Source organism: Nipponia nippon, unplaced genomic scaffold (assembly GCF_047370975.1).
Source record: "Nipponia nippon isolate SJK-2023a ecotype South Korea unplaced genomic scaffold, ASM4737097v1 scaffold_1, whole genome shotgun sequence".
Classification (NCBI taxonomy): domain Eukaryota; kingdom Metazoa; phylum Chordata; class Aves; order Pelecaniformes; family Threskiornithidae; genus Nipponia; species Nipponia nippon.
The window spans coordinates 118,587,328-118,607,889 of NW_028262290.1; the positions used below are offsets into that span (position 1 = coordinate 118,587,328).

Genomic DNA, 20,562 nt, shown 5'->3' on the forward strand with positions numbered 1-20,562 from the left:
TTGTGATAGAGTTCTGAGGGAAAGCAAATGATGATGCTTAAACGCTGAAGAGAGGTTTTATGCAGAACCTAATGTATTAGAGCTGTGTTTGGTCTATGCAGTTAAATCACGTTTGTAATATTCAATCACACAAATATGAAATCTGCTTACTAGCTACTCTAAAAACATGATGGCATTTTTAAATATATTAAATTACAATATGGTAGTTATTATGCACCTAGATACTATGGTGATTAGTATTCTATAAATAAGTAGTCTTGCCTGCATGAGGATATTCAGGAAAGCTATTTTGGATTAATTTCTGAAGTGGATTAGTTAAGCCCATTTAATCCCTTGTGCGGACAGATTAAATCACTAATTGTCCACTTAATTCATGCTTATTTTCCTGAATTTCCTTCTCATAAACCAGTTAGTCCACTTTTAATATGTACAAACTGTAATAATAATGCCAATAATGGCTTAGTGTTGTCTAATTAATTTCAGAGGGGTTTTGCATTTTATAGATATACTCAGCTGAACAAACTGATTCTTTTATTCTAATAAAAGTTCACTGTAAAGCCGTTTAATGCTTGAACAACTTTGTTAATTACACAATTACCTATATTGACTCTGTTCTTTATCAGCACTTGCAGGTGACTAAGAAATACAGTCTAAACTTCTTTCCTCTGGGTATGGCACATGATCTTAGAGGAATTATATTGTTCGAAGAATTCATTTAAATTTTCGTTACACAACTGTCACGTTATGTATGTAGGAAAACCTGGTTAACTGGTATTTTAATAAATATGGCATTTGTTTCTTTGACTTAACCTACAGGTGCTGTGGAAAAAGGGAAGAACAACATAAATTACATGAACAACTTTCTTGAAGCAATGTTGTTCTGGGAGAAATCAGAAGGTGAAAAGAAGGTAAGAAAGCACTAGGATTTCTAAGTGCATTCTCTGTACTCTGATGAGAGACCAGTGAGCATATTGAAACGGACTCTCTTCATTATTTTTCTGTGTTTTCGAATAAAAATACTCTGTCCGAAGATGATAAAGTTTGTTAATAAGGGAACTAGTGAAATGACATTTAAGATCAAATCTTTCAAATTCAGACAAGCCATAGGATAGCTTTCATAGTATGTTTAGTTTTAAGGGTGGGTTGTTTATTTGGATTTTTTAATTAAAAATTTGAACATAATAACAAACTTGTTTTACTTAATTCTGAGTGCATCGTTGAGTGTTTGGATCAACATTGTGTTTTTTGAAACAAACCTCCCTGTCATCCCCATTTTATTGTGCTTTAGTTCATGTCATGACGCAGTGCTGAATCATCCAAAATGGATTTTTTTTCTTGAAGAAAATTAACTGAAACAGGCGCTCTAGGGGTGCATCTGATGTGCTTAACTGAGTACTTAGTCTAGAGGATCATATTGGAGCTTCTAAGTAATGTTTTCGCAATATAGTGTGTAATTTGTCGTCTTGATATGAGCTGTTGCTCTCTACAGATCTGCTCCAAATGAATGATAGTCTGTGTATTCACAAAATTTGTTAACCCAGTTTTGCATGATTTGTGTGTGTGGTATGCGCACTTTAAAAATTCATCTAGTGTAACTGTCGCTTTTCCACGAATCTGTGTATGTGCTTCCGAAGAATTTATTAGAAAAAATTGCTCAACTAGAAGATCTGTGTGCCAAGAAGGAGAAATTTATTCAATCCAATAAAATGATAGTTAAATTCCGTGAAGACCATATTGTTCGCTTGGAGAGATTACATAAAGAGGCTGGTGGAAGTTTGTTGCCAAAAGAGCAAGATGATCTCCTCAGTGAATTGAGGGAGGAACTGCAGACACTCAGAGAACAGGTAAGTCTTTGGTCTTTCCTTTCTAGAAGAATTTTCTTTTGTGATAATAGCTCATGTGATGGAGTTCTGTGATGGGTAGATACAGGCTTTTTAGGAAAGGCAGGCAGGAAAAAAGAGGATGGGTGGTGGGTTCTTTTATAGAAGCATCTCAAATGCATGGAGTTTCCCTATGGAAGGGGCAACGGGTGGGTTTAGAGCTTGTGACTTTGCAGAAGAGGAGAGGCTAGTAAGGATGATGTCATGGTGGGACCTTGCTACAGGCCACCTGATGTGTAGGCAGAGGACTAAGTCTCCTTTAAGCAACTCAGGGAAGTCTCCAAATCCTCATTCTTACGGGAGACTTTATAATCACGATGACATCTGTTGAAAGGGAAAGACAGCAGGATGCAAGTAAGACAACAGGTTTCCGAAGGATAATAACACAGATTCTAGATGGGCCAGTCAGGGGTGATGCTGTCCTGGAGCTGCTTGAGGAAGGCAAATAGCAAAGTGCATGCTGAAGACTTCAGGAGAGTAGGCTTTGGGTTATTCAGGTATTTGATAGGTGTGGTATCATTTGTGAGGCACTTTTGAAGAACAAAGCAGCTCAAGAGAGAAGGCAGATCTTTAAAAACAATTTCCTCCAAGCACAAGTAGGAAAAAGGCATAGATATATTAGAAGACCAGCTTGAATCTGTAGCTCATAACTGAGCTCCAAAGTGAAGGGGGGAAAAAAAGTACAAAAGTCAGGAAAGTCATTAAAGGACTACAGAAACATTACTATGGCATGCAGGGACAGTGTTAAGAAAGCCAAAGCTCAAAGTTGAAACTGAAAAGGGATGTCAAGAGCAGCAAGAAAAGCTTCAACTGTTTTATTACCAATACAAGAACAAATACCGAAAATGTAAACCCACTGCCTTTTTTGAGAGCAGATTCCAAGGGAGTAAGAAAACTAACAAAAAAATTGGGGCAGTTTTAACCACTTTAGGGAATACCTTTTTTCCTCTTCCATTACAGTTTAATGCTTATTAAAGACAGTACAGCCACAGCTAGATATGTATAGCATTGTCTGGAAAATAAAAACTGTTGAATAAAATACTGCTTATCACAGATGGAACAACACCCACGAATTGCAAAGTATGCCATGGAGAACCATAACCTCAGAGAGGAGAATAAAAGACTTCGTTCTTTACAGTCAGTTAAAAAGGCCCAAGAAATTGATGCTCAGACCATCGCAGAACTGGAAAAAGCTTTTTTGGAAGCTTCAGCCACAGAGAAAAATACTGGAGGTAAAGATATGCTAATGTTTTTCAGCTAAATAAGCTCACCATATTTCTGTTGTGTGCAACGTAGCGTTAAAAATGTTGTCTGCCTTGATGTACTTTTTGCTTTCTTCAAAGTGATACCTGAAGACTGATAAAAACAGGTTTGCTTTGTTTTATTCACCTTGGCCTTCAAGCAAATACAGCAATACGGAATTTGGATTCTTGCGCATTTTGTGAACACCATCCATAATCTTATTTTGTTGTCCTTAGTTGTCATGAAGACTGCAGTAATATTAATTATTCTACTGGTTTTCTTGTGGACTGTTGCTAATACCCATTTTCTTCAATCTCAATTGCTGCTATGCTGGTCAAAAGCCTACAAATGCTTTAATTTTAGTAAAACTTAAGATATTTGAGCTACTCTGATTTCAGAGTATATATGTTTGTTCTTTAGGTCATAATTTATATTCCACCACCATATCAGTGGAAGGCAACTCACTGGCATCTGTTGAAAGGCTGAAAGCACGCCTGCTACAGACTCAGAGTGAACTGGCAAGTTCAAAACAAGAATATGAAGAATTTAAAGAGCTAACCAAGTGAGTCAAAACAGTATAGAAATGTCTTCAATTAAATGTCTTTTAAAAATCAATATAAGTAATTATTTAAAGTTAATATCAGATCCTGAATGCACAGTCTAAGTATGTTCTTTGCATGTAACAGGGCCAGGTTAAGAAAAATGGCACGCACGTAGAATATGTTCCTGTTGAACTCAGTTACTCCCAGACTAGGAAACAACCATGATGCAATCTGAAGGCATGTCTGCACTGTTGCAGATTTCTTTGTCTTTCCAAAAGCTCTTCTTTATGCTAAGATGCAAAACAGTGCTTCACAACATGCAGGAGATACACATACCCTGGAATTCTGATAGTCACCTGCTTAACGGGACAGGGAGAGTTTGGCTTAGTTTCCACGCTGAGCAAGTATTTTTCAGTAAGTGAAGTATTACAGATGGAAGCAGTGACAGGAACTAAGAGTTGATGGGTTCTGGGGGGGTATTCGGGGGTTTTTGTTTGTTTTAGCGCAACAGTACTTTTTAACATAACCTCTTTAAGACTGCAAGTTTGAGTCACCATAAATGTAGAATCCCAGCACCACAGAAAATTTTGGCCAACCTTTTGGTTAATTTTTTGTCTCCAAAGATTTTTAAGAAGGCAATAGTACCACTATCTTGAGACTTGTTATTGAAACCGAGATATAATTCAAATTAGAGCAAAGACATGGTGTCAGTAGTTCATTCATGTTCATTTCCTTCGGCATCTAAACATGAGATAAGGGTCTACTTTGTCCCTACTAATGTAATAAAGAATTTACTGTCATTGTTCTCCTTAAGGGCAGCACAAGACAATGCGAAAGGCCCAAGTAATACCTTCAGTGTGTGTATATATATTCACATGCAAGTGAATAATACATGGCTTAACTTGATTAACCCCATTTCTGAAAAATTAAGGTCCTGTTACTGGAGATACAAGAAAAATAATTGCATTTCCAGCAAACATAATGTAAACCTGGAAGGCAAAAGGGACCAGGTTTTTTTATTTATTTATTTTTAGCTTGTACCTAACGTTGTTGCTTTTTATTGATTTCAGTGAATCTAGAGCATAATTTTAGAAGCGTTGGGCACAAGATATTTCCATTTTTGCCTCCCCACTTTTTTTCTTTTGCAAAGTAGCTTTGTAATGTCCTTTTTGTTCACTTAGGCAATTGTACAAATCTGTGTTTTTATTCTTAGATTTCTGTGTAGCAAATCCTATGAACTTTATAAATCGTAATGTTACAGTCTGCTGAGTTTACCAATTCAGCAATTCATCTGTTGTCCCGTATCATTAGTTACAATGGTTTATTTACATCTTCATATATTAATTACTTTATTTTGCTGCCTATTCAGTGTATTCCTATTTTATGCATTCCATGTTTTGTGCATGTCTTGCTTTCTTGATAGTATGTATGCATTTTTATTATCAATTACTGACACTTTCTTAGTGGAGTGCAGTCAAACAGAAGTGTGCTTTTGAGCCTCTGGATTCACCTATGGATATAACTAAATTTTAAACTTGTTTCCAGTTTCAGAGTAACGGGATGCTTAATTTTACATGCAAGTGTAACTATATGCTGTAACTGAATAAGTAGAGTAAAATTTAACAATTTCATTAAATCAATGTATGCTAATTTTTCTGTTGTCCCATAGCAGTCAGAACTAAAGTTCTATTCTGTTCCTTAAGTTTTGCTGCAGATGCTAAAAATAGGAGGGAAAGTGACAGCATTAAACTGCCAAAAGATGAAATAGGGTATTTCCTTTTGTCTGTAGACTTTGACCCTACAATTATGTCAGCAAGATCAGCTATCACAGTAACAGCATGTAGCTCTGCAAAATACCTAATGAAAATTATTCCTAAATTTCTGCTCAACTGTTGGATTTCAGTTAAAGTACTCTTAGAGGGCAAAATAATCTTAACAGAGCAGCACTTAAAAAAAAAAAATCTTTAAAGGATTTTCTTTAATCCTGGCAAGCACCAGTTCAGACTTCTCATATAACTGGATAACATTTTTAAAGCTTAAAACCATATTGGTATGGGTGATATCACTTTCCCATAAAAGGAATTGCAGAGCGCTCAGCTTATTTCTTACCGTGTAATGGATTTTTTTTTCCTGACACGTTTAGTTATCCATCTGCTTGCTTCATTATGCAAGCACAAATAAGCTTCTTAGCTTTTTTTTTTTTTTTTAATTTTTAATGCAGCAGTGGTGGCTTTCTTCTCAAAATAATGTATTTCAATATTTGAGCAAGAGTTCAGCTTCAGTTTGCTCATTGGCAATACTGCAGCTTATTCTTACTGATGGAAGGGCATACTGATGGTGTGGTTTTAACAGTAGTAAAATACTTCCTAAACAGGAAAAAGCATATGGAACTGGAATCAGAGCTTCAGTCCCTTCGGAAAGCAAACCAACATCTTGAAAACATTCTGGAGGCGACCAAAGCACACAAGCGCCGAGAAGTCTCTCAGTTACATAAGCTACATAGAGAAACTCTTAAGGTATGAGAATAAGTTTATTTTAAAACCACGCATACTTACTCCTGAGTTGTGTGAGAACATAGACTTTCATTTGTATGATCCCTTAACCTCACTAGTGTTCTGGCATGTAATCTATATGTGATAAAGCAGATATGCTGCTTTTTTGTTCTGAAATGCTTACTGAATGACTACTACTGTAATCAGCTGACAAATCTGAAAAAGTGTAGTGGTTTAGAACTAACCACTTTGAGCATTTTATTTCATTATACTGCTTATAGAACTATGAGATACAATACCAGACAAAGTCTTAATTTCATTTTACAGTTAAAATAAAGACTGCTTTGTAATCTTTATAACAGAACATAACAACTCCAACAAAAGCTTACCAGCTAAGATCTCGCCTAGTGCCGCGAATAAGCCCGGAAATCTTAGATTATCATTCTGAAGATTTCCAAGAGATGATGGATGACATTTTGAAAGAGCCAGTTCCCCCAGAGATGAATGAACAAGCATATGAGGCCATTGCTGGGGAGCTCAAAGTGGCACAGGTGAATGTTCTGAATAAAAACTGAAGTGTATGTGTAACTTTAGAATAAAGTGGGTTTTGGCATGAAATACTTCCCCCTCCCGGACCCCGCCTAAATATACTTTAATTTGCATGCAAAACTGAAGCTCTTGATGAATACTTAAGGCTTCACTAAACAGTTAATTATACATTGTACTTAAGAGGATTTACAATGAAAATACTGAAAGGGATTTGAGAGTTGAATATCATAAGTAGTTTAAGAAATACAGGGCATTTAAACTTTTACTATTTTAACCTGATAACTTGTTTCTGAGGAAACGTCACGTCTCTGGTGACAGCTATATTTGGAACAATACCTAAGCTTAATGTATAACACTGCGTTATTTGAAGAAACCTGCCAAATATTGCTTGTCCACCATTTTACCTTAGTTATCTTGTATCTTTCCTAAAGGGCAGGGAAGGTCTTTTGTCACATAGAAGAGCGCTACAAAGTTATCTGAACTACTCTAGAAGCTGAAACTAACTTCAGTGCATGTAAAACCCTGGCACAACAACCAAAACCCCTCTTTGATGTTTACCATAGTGCAGAGATCCTGTAAGGACTTTAGCTCGTGTGTGTTTTGAATAACTTCTTTTTAAAGCCTTATTTCTCCAAGATAAACATGTGTCTGAAAACTAAGTGTTTATTAGATTCAGTCCTTGTATTCCCTGACGGATTTTCTTGTGTTCTGGCAGTTTAGTTAGCAATAGGAAAAATCAGCTACTTAAGATACCAGGTTATTTTTGAATGTTCTGTTTTCTGTTGGTTCAGGCCATAAAAAAAGAAAGTAGTTGACATTTTTATATTTAATATGCACAGACTGCCATATGGCATGTGAGAATAACTGGAAGATGGGTGTTCTAATTTTGAGTGTCTGTTGTGCCACAGGAGCAACTGAGCACAATGCAGACAAAGCTGGATGAAGAGGAAAGCAGGAATATAAAACTCCAGCAGCATATTAATAAACTGGAGCATCATTCTGCACAAATGCAGGAGGTGAGGGAACAATACTATACAGGGCTATATGTGAGTGTGTATATATGACAAGGCAATATCTACCATGCTCATACTACTGTGTTGTCTGCTGAGGTCTGCAGTGTTACTTGCATTTTGACTTTTGAAAAATTTACGTAGCATCATAGCTCAGGGCTGAGCAGGAAGAAAAGGACTTCATTTAACATAACACTGCATGTCTGGGCTTTTTGTTTTTGTTGTTTTAAATGTTGTGATTCTGAGCTTACTTGATCTTAAATATAGATAGACAATATAGCAAATAGACACTTAAGATGTCTGTGGTTGGTTTTGGCCAACTTCATGATTTCTGGAAAACAGCAATAGTCACAAGGAAATTTTAAACTTTGGAATACTGAAAATACTACTTGCCTCAGTTGGATCTGAACTGAAACGTCCTTACTAACTAAAAAAAAATTTGCAAGTCTTACTTAATCTTGGTTTGATTTAACATAGAAAAGGAAATAAGGCCTGCTTTCTTCCCAGATCAGTTGCATTTCTGATAGCTCTGTTCTGAAGTAGATCTCTGCTCCTAAGCTGTGGGTTGCTTTTAAATGAACTTTTTTTCGATAAGGTAAGGTCTTCACTTATATTGAAATTTTTTTTTTCTTGGACTTCTATGGATTTCAGGTTCACCAAACATCAAATTTAAAGAAAAATGCATCTTGTATTTATAATCAGCTGATGAAATGCTCTAATACATTACTATTGTTACAGCTCTGACTTAGCCACTACTACATTTCCTTCCATTTAAAAATTTTACTTTTCTTCTCAAGCTTCTTTCATCCGAAAGGAATGACTGGAGTAAAGAGCGTCAGGAGCTCCTTGAACAGATAAAATCTCTTGAAAAGCAATTTCAAGACAGTCAAAGCAAGACTGATAGTAAGTCTATGTAACACTGAAATTCCATATGAAGTTTTGAGGTGCCTTAATGTTTTGAATCAACAATAGCACATGCTAAGTCACTATTTGGGTTTAAGATATTAAAGTTATACTGGTTTGATTTTTTTAAAATCTTTTTCCTTTTAAAGAAAAAAATCTCTAATACTTGCAGAATAGCTTTTCTCTGCCCAGTCTTGCACAGTATACAATATTGAAAGTTGTTCTCTGTTCACTCTGAATGTGAAGGGAGTACAAGATACAGTATTTTATAAAGAAAATATTAACCAAAAATAAAGGGAAGATCCTCTATTGGTCTATGGAAATGCAGTGATATCATCTGGAATGTTTTTGATTCTGCCCATACTCTTTAGTTCTTAAAGTCAATGTTTCATTGGCCTTTTCCATTTACAAATCCTTTTGGTGTGTGACCTTCAAGGTTAATTCCACTGAAAATGTGTAAAGTTTCGTGAGACTTTCCCAGAATGTTCTGTAGTGTTATGTGTCCTGTATCTAGCAGAGTTTTCCAAATAACATGTAAAATACTTGTTTGGTTTTTGACAGTATTAAAAAGTGAAGTCTATGACTTGCGCATTGTCCTACAGTCTGCAGACAAGGAGCTGTCTGCTGTAAAATTGGAGTATAGTGCCTTTAGGGAAAAGCAAGAGAAAGAAATCAGTCAGCTTTCTGGTAGACATATGGATGTACAGTTCCAGCTGGACAGTGTCAGGTATGTGGGCAGTTTGGTAAAATGCATTAACCTCCCTTCTGGATGCATCCAGTGATGTAGTTCTTTTCTGCATGTGAACTTGTACTTTACATACCTCATTTAAAGCTGTTATTTTGTGTTTATGCCCTTTGCTTATTTTTCTTCCCAATTCTTTCCATGCTTTTTCAGAGGCATGAAGGGGGAACATGGTGAAACTGGCAGAAAGAAAATAAAATGAGGCTTCCTTAATTTTGGTTTGCTATAGCATTTTCCCATTAAGTAGGATATACCTATAAGCTTATTGATCTCCAAAAGTTATGTTGCTGAAGAGGCATAGTTTGTTTGGGTTTTTTCCAAATTAGTCTTAAAAATTAACTATTACTTCTCAGTCTGGTCACATGAAGCAGGCGATGTAATGATGCTGCTCTAAAAATACAAGCAGAAAGAAACCATAAAAATAAACTGAAGCTTGACTGTTGAAGCCTGAAAAGCTCACTGTGTTGTATGCAATAATTGACATTATTATTGGGAGATGAAAATCAGTGAGATTTTTAATAATTAGCATGACTTAGCTATGTTGGGTTTTGTTGTTGGTTTTTGTTTGTTTTGTTGGGTTTTGCTTTTGTGGTTTGGTTTTTGGTTTTGTTTTTCCTGGAAAGCTTAAATATGTTATTGTATTAAATATAGCAGGTCATGTCTTAGCTGAAGTAATTTTTTGCGTGATGCATTGTGAGACTGGGAACCTGGAACTGAAATTAAATGTTGTGGTTTCATTGATGCCTCCTGTGTTAGCAGAAGTACTGACTTTTTGGAGGCTATTCTTTCTGTAGACTCTCCATTAATAACATGATTCATGACACTTGTCTAGCAGCTCTCTTTACCCCTCTTTGCTTTTCACTTTTGTGAAAGATCAAATGAAATAAGTTTTCAGGGAAACAATTTAAAGGGAAATAACCCAGACTTGCCCAGAATATATAAAGATTTTTGTATAGGATAAATAACCCAGATATCAACTAAGCAGATGAAGGTACTCAGGATGATTCTAGTAGAGTCTTGTCCAACAACTGGCTAAAAAAAAAAAAAAAAAAAAAAATTAAAAAAAAAAGGGGTGAACACCATTATCAAGACACAGTGACTGAAATTTCTATAGAATTTTGTAAGAAGTAAATAATTTCTAGGGATCAGAAAGAGTACTCTGCCTTCTCTGCCAATGCCACTTAAATTTCCTGTGCCTTTCATAAATTCAGGGGTTCTGAGTTTAAAAAAAAAGTTACCATTTAGGTCAGTCACTTCTTTCTAAAATAACTGTACTCTGTATATTACCTGAAGATTATAAAATACAATTGATTGGAGTATTTTTATAGTGAAACAAAGGCTTATCGTAATATTATGGGTGGGGTTGTTGTGTGTGTTTTGTTTTTTTTTTTTAATACAGGCTAGAACACGAAAAGATTCTTGAAGAAAAAGCAAGCCTGCAGGACGACTATGACAACTTGCAAGAAGTAGCGAAGTTTGAGACAGATCAACTGAAGCAACAACTTGAGGACAGAAAACAAGAAGCAGAAGCAATGAAAACTGAGCTTTGTGTAAGACAGTCAAGGCTTTTAAAGGACTTTATTATACAGTTACTTATGTAGCCAGACTGTTTAATTCCTGTTACTGTATCATCGATAACAGCTTGCACAGTAGTAATAGGTTTCCCAGTGATGTCATTTGAAACACATACCCAGAATCTTTTTTTAGAACTTAGTGCAAGATTTTTGCAATCGCAGGCTACAAGAAATATCCAATAGCATGACGAAGTAGTAGGTTTTCCGACTGAAGAAATTGCTCTAGAAATGTTAAGGAAGATGGGTTAATTAGTAAAGGAATAAGAAACTGGTTTGGAAAAGAATTCTGACATTGAAATGCTGGTGACCTTTCATCTCAGTGCTTGCCAAGACTAGCTTACTTATTCTATCTTTACAAAGCAGTTTCTGAAAAATTTTCACAGTGGATGTGATCTTGCTAAAATAATCTATGCCTTTTTGTGGTGGATCACTGTCCTGCAATTTAGTTGATGCTGTCCTTGAAAGCATGACAGACTGCAGTGACTGCAAAACAGCAGCAAGGTTGCTCAAGGGCTTTTGCAAATGATTTTGCCTGCTTTTCTGCAGTGTACACTGTGCCTGCTCAGCAACTTTGCTGTAAGTTTTCCTTTTTGCTGTTTAAAGGAATACTGACAGATTGAAAATTATTATTTTAAATTCCTTATACTCTAATATCTTGAACTGCTGGTTAGAATTTGAAAAAATCCCCCCCAAATTAATCTACAGTTGAAAATTGTAATATCTCCCTTTAAAGCCTTGGATATTGAGGAACACTAGAGCTATATGAAATCACTGTCAATGGCCAGTGGAGAGAGCTGATTGCTTAATATAAATAAGAGTTTACTTTTAAACTTATCCAGGACAAAGCTAAAGATCTTTCCATTTCCATCTAAGGTTTTGTGGGGTTTTTTTTCAGTCATCTTAGGAGTTTGTTTAGATTTTTATTTTGGTTTAAATTATTCTAAAGACCTGATATTGTAACTTGTTATAACAACATATATTTTGATATTATAGAACCTTTTGAAACTCCTGAAAACAGAAAAAGAACATAATGAAAAACTAACATTACAATTACAAGAAGACAAAGAAAACAATTCAAAGTAAGTTTTAATTAGTGGTGGGGTTTATTTTCATCTGACTTCATTGGTTTTGTCCTATGCTAGGTTTTGTATTCAGATGGGGATCCTATTTGTAGAGGTGATTTTCCCCAAATGGGTGGAGATAATTACATAATGGGCTTCTTTATTTTATCCAACTTAAAACAACACTTCATTTTAATGTATTCAATTAACATGTAACTTCGTTACAAGTATAGTTCTTTGTGTCAAAGATAAAGTTCCACTACTGATAGTAGCGTATGGCTAGTAACTAAACCATTAGTCTTTTGTATAAAACTGAGAAGGTGATAGTTAAAGAACTCTTAAAAAAATTAAGTGCAAATAAGAATAAACTTATATGACTTGATTCTTGTTAAAGCTCTCTTATGTTCTGATTATATCTCTCACTAGAAATATGTTTTCTTCTCCAGGGAGCTCTTGAAAATACTTGAAAAAGCACAGGTGGAGAAACCATCCTCTGAAATGGTGACACAGTGTGAGCAGCAGGTACAACAGCAGAATTGAATGACAAAATCGTGTGTTCGTAGATTTCCTTGTGCATTAATAGCAATTTTATTGGTGAACTGACTGTTCTGTAGATTACCAGCAAAATAAATGTAGAGTTCCCAAGTTTCAGATTGTTTTGTTAAGATACTGCTTGATTTTTCTGGTAAGGTAAACAACTTAGTTCCTTTCATTTTTTTCATGGCTTTGTGTTTTACAAAACATATTTCAAAAGTAATTCTCTCCTTCACAATTATTATTTCTTCTAGGAAGCAAAACTGCAAAAATTGGAACAGGAGCTGGCTGCTGCTGAAGAGTTTATTGTTTCTTTGAAGAAGACAAATGATGCAGATAAGGTTTGGGCTTATTTCTGTTACTGATATTCAGTTTTGTGGGTAACTATGTTCTGTAGTAGAGTTGAAAGCCCAGAGCCTTTCTATGATACTTTTAATTCTGTGATTCTAGACAATCCTGGCTGTGTATCTATGTAAAATAAATCCTACCTTTTACTGGCGCGGAGTCTGCAGGATAGTAGGACATGGCTATGCATTCAGTGAAAACACAAGATAACTGAAGGTTAAACAAAAAAAAAAATCAAGCTAAAGCTGTCTACAGGACAAAACATTCAATGCATAAACGATGCATAATTCTCCTGATGACTAATAGGGCCTTCCAGTCAGTGTCATGTCGTAATGGGCTAATAGAAAAGGTAAGAAAGGTGATGTAAGAATGTGACTGTGGGTATCTTTATTAATAAAATCAAAGCATGATTACATGAAAAGACTGCTCTGGTGTTCTGAAGGCTTAAACAGCAAAAGTTCCCATAGTACAAGCATTTATGCTGTATGTAAAACAAGCATAAGAAATCACATGGTGTGTTTACTATCCAGCATGATGCATTCATAAGTCTTGCTTTTTCCATGCTAAAACCAAAAATTTGACATCTATAAGGTCAGAAGAATCTGGTATTGTCAGTGCAGCGGTGTTTCTTCAATGTGCATTTTTCCATTATAAATAAACATAACCTTATAGTACTTATGTTCTCCTATTAGAAACCCATTACGGCCTGAGACTAAATCAGAGGGCTAGTCTTCTCTTCTAATGAACACAGCAGGTTATTTAATTCTTTATGTAAGTGCTTAGAACAAAAGCCAATGATTTAACAACAAATTTCCTGAGGCCTCATTTTCAAACGGCTGTTTAAAATTTGGGATTGACAAATTGTACACCAAAGAAAGACCAGTAATAGAATACATATAATATACAATGTATCAGGATTAACTTTTTTTATGTTACAGGAAGTTGTAACTGACTTGATGAGACAGATCCAGGAGCTGAGGTCTTCAATTAACCACAAAACTGAGTCCATAGATGGGCTGACAAGAGAGCTCGAGGATATAAATGTATGTTCTGTCATTTTGAAGGACATTGTATAGTTTTTCAGAAATGGAAGGCAACGTCATGTCTTACCATGAGTCTCAAACAGCGTAACTTGCTGTAGCATCTTAGAAGGAAACTTCTTTGTTCTGACATGTTGAAATCTTCTGAACATTTTATGCCTAAGGCTGTTTTGAAAACTGAACTCTTTCCACGTGGTGGGTAAAGAGCAATGTCTCTAAAGGGACCTATTCACATCCTGTAAACTACACTCAGCTAACAGTCACGTTTAGATTTTCTCAGAAATTGGCAGTTTAGGACCTCAATAATTGAAGCTGAATTGTAAATTCATTTTTGAGGGAGTGAATTTTTGTTGCTGATATTGTTATGTTCTACATCTGAAAACATAAGAACTAAATCTCTATGAATAAATATGATCATCCTCTTTATTAAAATAGGTCTGGTTTGCAAACTGATAGAGCAACCCACAGAATGCTTTAGATACTGTATATGTACGAACTATGAATTCAAAGGTCCTACAGACAAAATGTTGATGAGACGGATTTCTACATACGGTTATCTTTGTTTTAATAATGATTTTAGTGGTTAACATGTATTTTGGTGGCTAATATATATTAAATTAATAATCTTTTTCCATTGTTCTGACAACTCATCGCTAATGACATAGCTTGTACAATTTAGCAAGTATGATCTATCGTTCTGATTTTAGTCATTGACACTGAGATTTTAAACATTTGTAGCTGTCATCGTAAAATTTGTGGTATACATTTATTTGCATTATGTTTGCCAACTTTCTTTGTTAACATATTTTCCTAAAATATTCTAAAATTTAATCCTTTTTGTAGTGCAAGTATAATCTTGTTCTGGCTGCAAAAGAAGAAAGCAAAGGAATCATAGAGGATCAGGAAAAGAAGATTGAAGAACTGAGGGAAGCCTTGGAGAGAAGACAAATAGCTGATAACATTGAGGTAAAAACATTAATGTTGGTATATTATGATTATTTGTTCAACAGACTAATTGGATGTGGTTTTGCTTAAAATACTTGTGTAAAACCTAACCTCATTTTAGTTCAAACTAAAGCTAGTTAAGCTGTTCTTAAAGGAATTTTTCATGAGATACCTGACAAATTCTGTTAAATTATCACATTACTTGACATAAATATTTTATAAGCTACTTCATAAAAACCTATGCTAAAAGCCTGGTTTAATTTTGTTAAGGCCACTAAGGAGCCATCAGCTGAATTTAATGGCAACATCAGATGATGCAGCTGAGAAATTAAAATAGGTAGAAGAATATATTATGTTTAATATTATCTCTTCCCCCACTGCTACTATATTCAGGAACATCTTTTCTTTACTCATAATTTTAACTAAAAGCTCCACCTGCTGGGAACAGATCTAGGATGTATGGTTGATTCAGTTGCAGTTTTGCTTTTTAAAACTGTATCTTCCTTTTTCAACTTTGTCTTTCCTGTTACTGCTCTCACTGTTATTTTGGTGAACATGTCCATCAGTCAAAACCACCACCCTCTCCTTACAAGTAATTTCTACAAGATCACCTGTCATATTACATATGTTTAGTCCAATCACATAGCACCAATAAAGTCTTCCAGAGTGGTGTTTGCTCTCAAGAACCATTCTTAAATATATTTCCACTACATTCAATAAACAGATTATCTTCATTAATAATCATATCAAAATTTGACATTCTGGAGTACCTAAACTGAGTTGCCTGCCAAACGGATCACTTTCTGGTTTTGTTTTTTTTGGGTTTTTGGGTTTGGGGTTTTTTTGTGGGGTTTTCTGTTTGTTTGTTTTGTTTTGTTTTTTTTTTTAAAACTGAAGCAACAACTGTTATTACGTTGTTATCCTTGGGTGTAACTTGTTCCTGATAAAATCATAGTATTTCTCCTTCTTTGACTTTGTACATCAGTTACTAATTTCCTTCATGCTTTCTTGACTGGACAAGAACAACTAATCCAAGGTGGCATTTAAAATACTAAGTATTGTTTCTCCTTCTAGGTTAACATACCTTGTATAGGTGTGATGCCCTATCAGGTAGCGTGGGAGTCTAGATCCCATAATAAATCCAGAGATGTCTACAGAATAGCAGTGAACTAAAAAAGCTGTAATCACTAATTCAGCATGGATTAATATCTATACATTCTTACTTCAAGAATTGTATCTCTTTTTAAGTATACCTTATACTTTAAAACAGTGGTTGATTCCAAATATTTCCTGCAAGTATCTAACTGTAACTATACTGTAGGAAAGTTCTCATTTTTGTTCTGCAACCAAGACAATGGATACGGAAAATGTGCTAAAATAAGAAATTTCTAGGTGAATGCTTGCTACAATTCATGATGAAGTGGAGGGAAAAGGGAGATGCTTGTAGCTGTCAGCAATCTTAGCAACAATGACAAAACATCTTGAAACAACTGCTTTAGAGTAATAACTTTAACATTTCTTTCTTTACTCATCCAATGACTTAAAATAGAGAGACCTTCTGTGTGAAGACTTGCATCATACCACTGATCAGCTGATAAGACTGACAGAAGCCTCTAAGAAACATGATTCACTGCTTCAGTGTGCGCAGGAAGACATAAAAAAGAAAGAAGCCGTAATCCAGGAACTCAGGGAACAGGTAAAACAAGGAAATTCTTCTAATTAGCTCCTTGGGAGGGAGCTGTGGTTAATTGTATCTTCTGGAAAAGGTTTTACTGTAATTTTAGAGCATCTTGTATGCAGAATTCTTGATGAAGGGCAATGCTCCTTCCTGTAAAAGCAAAGTAGTAGTTCAAAAGCTTCTGAACAAAGGCTAGATAACTTTTAAATACTTTGGAACTGGTGTTTAGAGATCATGAAAATGTTTATTCTGAAAGCAGAGTAAAATTATCAGTACCTATAATAACAGAGCAACCTGAGGTTATAAGCAGCGTAACCCTAGGGGACTACTTTTCCTCTGTTTAACACTTATCCACAAACTGTAGCATTATGTAGTGGAGATAACTGTTGAGCTCTATAAATTATGCAGTCTGAGAGTGGTTTGGAGCTTTTGCAGACCAAATAGCTATGTTAAGCCTTTGTCCAAATTTTAGCTCTATTGTCCTAACTGTCATAGGGCTAAGTAATATATTTGTGCTGGCAAAAACTCGTAATAAGGATAAGTTATTTTAGAATGAAGAGTGCTTTTGTCATGTTAGCACATTCTCTTTGAGGAAACTGATTAAGTCTATACTAGTAAAATCTGTGTATCAAATCATGTTTTGCCCAGTAATGTTTGCCAACAAAGTGCTTTTCTGTGCTAGCAAGCCCTTTGAAAGGTAGATTGTATTAGCAAAAAAATCAGATACCAACAATAAGAAGAAAATTCAGATTAGCTACACAGTATACAGTATATAGTGTATACATGCTTTCAAAAGATGCTTGTTACATGCAACTATGGAATGATTAACATTAGGTAATAGAGAAAACAATTATGAAAGTGAAGTCTAAGGTAACCTAAAATAACTTGTGTACTTAAGCTTGCTCAAAATAGGCATCTGGCTGCTGTTTTCTTTAATATTTTGTGTGTATTATGAGCTAATTTAATTCCAATTGGGGTTTCTAATAGTTGGACAGAATGACAGAAGAACTGGAGAAGAGGAAGAATGAATATGAACTAAAAATGAAGCAAATAGATTGCTTTGTGGACTCATCTTCGGTAACATTTCCCCAGGTATGGCATTTGTGAGAGAAACATTTTCATTGTAATGACTGTTAAAACTCATTGAAAAGGACCAGTAAACTTTACAGCATGGCTTCAGGCTGGGACCAGAAATGACAATGTATCGAGACTGGTCAAATCGCATTCACCTTGTTTGCAACTTTTAAATGTATTATTGATGATTTGTCTGCCACGAATTCATTAACATATGTCTCCAATTAAGCATTAAAACATGTAACCAATACATAGGGGAAACAGTTCTTTACTAATAGTTTGTGGGTTTTGTTTCTCTTAATTTGCCAGTGTCCAAAAACTCCCCCTAATTTTGATGTGAATTTGGCAAAGCTATTGGAAACTCATGAGCAAGAAATAGCTGATCGGAGGGCTTCTGCAATAAATCTGGAGCACCTTGTACATGAACTGAATGAAGAACGAAGAGCTAAAAATGATGAAATTCTAAGGCTGAAGGTACTGTAAATTAATCTCTACAGGCAACTTGTAAGGTTAAAATAAGACAGAATACAGAGTTCACATTTTTAATGTCTGTCCATTAAAGCAGGAAGGCAGTTCTTGGTCTTCTCTTTACCTAGGCTGGTAACAAATGGTGACAACTTGCTTGAGATGTCCATATATCTCGTTTTCCCAAGGACTGAGTTGTTTCCTCTTCACGAGTATCAAATGGTAACACCATTTGTGCCGATGAAACTGTTCTGACTTATTCTAAAACAAGTTTCTAATGAAACTGTAAACGGAAGGGTGATGTAGATCTTTGCCAGAGAACTGTGCTTGTTTCCTGAGAAATAGTTTTTGTCTTCTGTTTTACTCAAAAACATGTTCAACTGGAAATGAAAACAAGAATTGCAATTTGGTCTTCAAATAAAATGTTTCCAATTTCACTTGCTTAGGAACAATTAAATGAGTTGGAGAACTTGCGTTTGGAAATGCAGATATTGGTGGAGAACAACAGGAATTTACAGAGCCTTGTAGAAGCTCAGAGACTAAGCAAGAACAGGTAAAGTAAAATAAAAAGAAAAACCTGTCTTAACTTGAAGCAATTAAGTAAGATAAATTTACAGTTTTATTTGAAATACAATCTTACATGTTGTTTGTATAATTAGAGATTGACTCAGCCTTTTTTATGAAAATTGTTTACTGGCTTGTAAACTTTATTGCCTTTAAATCACAAATTCTGAAATACAGCAAAGTTTTAGAAAGGAAATGGAAATAGAATGTAAAATAACTACATGCATAGCCATTGCTGTATATTATATAATGCCATATCACTCGTGCAGTTATGGATTCCGTAGATAGGAAATGTCCAAATGAATTCAACACAAGTTTTAACATTGACACAAATAGAACCAGTTTTCCACCTCATGTTTTTGAGGGTAAGGAATGAACTTCCTCTGAAAAGATGGTATGCTGCTGTGTACCTCAGATTGGAGATATCCTGAGGTTTGGTTCGAGCTGTAATCTGTACAGCTTAGTTTAGGACAGAAAATATTTTGGTTTGTGGCTTACCTTTTTTGTTTTTTCTTTGTTTTCAATTTTGTAAAGAATTAAATAATCTGCTGGTTTACATCTTGTGAAAAGAAATCTTAACTGGCAGCACATAATCCTGTTGTATTTATCTAATGACAATTCATTTTTAAGGGGCATTTAGTAAACAGTAACTTAATGCTAGGTAGGAGTTTAATCTTTTTTTGCCTATTAAATGTATCAAAAATATTTTCCAGAACTTTTATCTCTCTTCAATGAAGTATCACTGTTGTCACTTTATAGAACTGGCTTTTTGGCAAGAAGTATTTAATGTAAAAGAACACTATTAAACTTGCAAAATTAAGTATTCTAATTAGAAGATGCTGTTGTAACTGCAGGTGTCTGTGCAACTCCAATTTGTCCTTGCATGATATGTATTACACAGTAATCTTCAATTATTAAGGGATTCATTTGTGGAAAATATTCTGTGCACAAGGGCCTACTAGGTGGGACAGATCAGGTGGAGTACTGAATGATGATGATGTCTCCAGGGCCTTCTGCTTTGTTTGCCACAGACATTTGACAGTGGGCTGTGAATTGAAACGGCAATCACAGAAAAACAAGAAGGGGTTACCTTGCCATGGAAAACCGGATTCTGTGGCTTTGTTTTTCGCACAGTTTATGGAGTAGGTTACTTGGACCCAGTTTTTCACAGAAAAGCATTGCTTTTATGTTCCTCATTTGCTGGATTCCCAACGTGGGACCTTGGGATATAATTTGGATAAGCATTAACAATTCCCAGCTGCTGTTAGTTGATAGGAGTTGTGGATTGAATAGACCAAAGGCTAATAATATATTGCATGCTCTCTGGAAAATCAGGTTTAGATATCTCAGGTGGGGATATTCACAGCAGACACATGCCTCGTACATTATGGGAGCAGCTGATAGCAGCAGCAGGTAGTCATTATCTTTGCGGCCCAGTGTTAGAGAGCGAGATGATTTGGTCATTGGTGTCACGTGTGACAAAGTAATGAGATGTGAATATCTCGGACTGCGTTGGAGGATGTTTGAGAATACAAAATGAGACCAAGTGCTTGCTGTCTTTTGGTATTTAGTGTTAGGGCAAGGAAGAGCAAGCTGTACGGGAAAGGTCAGCATTCACCTCTGTCATGCTAAGCTGAAGCAGGCTCAGTTCACTGCTTTGGAGCTGGTACAGGCTGACCAGTACTGGAATTTGAAAGGCTCAAGCATAATCAATGATTCTAACGTTGAAGGTTTTAAAGTTCATGTAAGTATCTACTGAGAATAAGTAAACAAAGTGTTACAGTTGTCCAACCGTTTATAAGCTGGATGAATTTGGGTGGATTTTGGAAGTGGGTGGTACCAAAATTTAACAAGGAAAATGAATTATTTTTATTTTAGTTCTCAGAAGTTGTTAGACTTTTTAAGCTGGCATTTAATTAACA

The 20,562-nt window shown here is 35.3% G+C and overlaps 1 protein-coding gene across 1 annotated transcript in view; it reads left to right on the forward strand.

The window, feature by feature from the left end:
- KIF15 (kinesin family member 15) overlaps positions 1-20,562 on the forward strand; it is a 37,805-nt gene that overhangs the window by 11,575 nt on the left and 5,668 nt on the right. Inside the window, exons 12-30 of the mRNA XM_009464513.2 lie at positions 817-908; positions 1,635-1,844; positions 2,935-3,112; positions 3,543-3,684; positions 6,039-6,180; positions 6,519-6,707; positions 7,614-7,721; positions 8,513-8,618; positions 9,180-9,345; positions 10,760-10,910; positions 11,928-12,013; positions 12,442-12,517; positions 12,784-12,870; positions 13,813-13,917; positions 14,758-14,880; positions 16,409-16,555; positions 17,525-17,629; positions 17,921-18,085; positions 18,523-18,629. Coding sequence (XP_009462788.2) covers positions 817-908; positions 1,635-1,844; positions 2,935-3,112; positions 3,543-3,684; positions 6,039-6,180; positions 6,519-6,707; positions 7,614-7,721; positions 8,513-8,618; positions 9,180-9,345; positions 10,760-10,910; positions 11,928-12,013; positions 12,442-12,517; positions 12,784-12,870; positions 13,813-13,917; positions 14,758-14,880; positions 16,409-16,555; positions 17,525-17,629; positions 17,921-18,085; positions 18,523-18,629 — 2,485 coding nt within the window. The remainder of the gene's footprint in view (positions 1-816; positions 909-1,634; positions 1,845-2,934; positions 3,113-3,542; positions 3,685-6,038; positions 6,181-6,518; positions 6,708-7,613; positions 7,722-8,512; positions 8,619-9,179; positions 9,346-10,759; positions 10,911-11,927; positions 12,014-12,441; positions 12,518-12,783; positions 12,871-13,812; positions 13,918-14,757; positions 14,881-16,408; positions 16,556-17,524; positions 17,630-17,920; positions 18,086-18,522; positions 18,630-20,562) is intronic.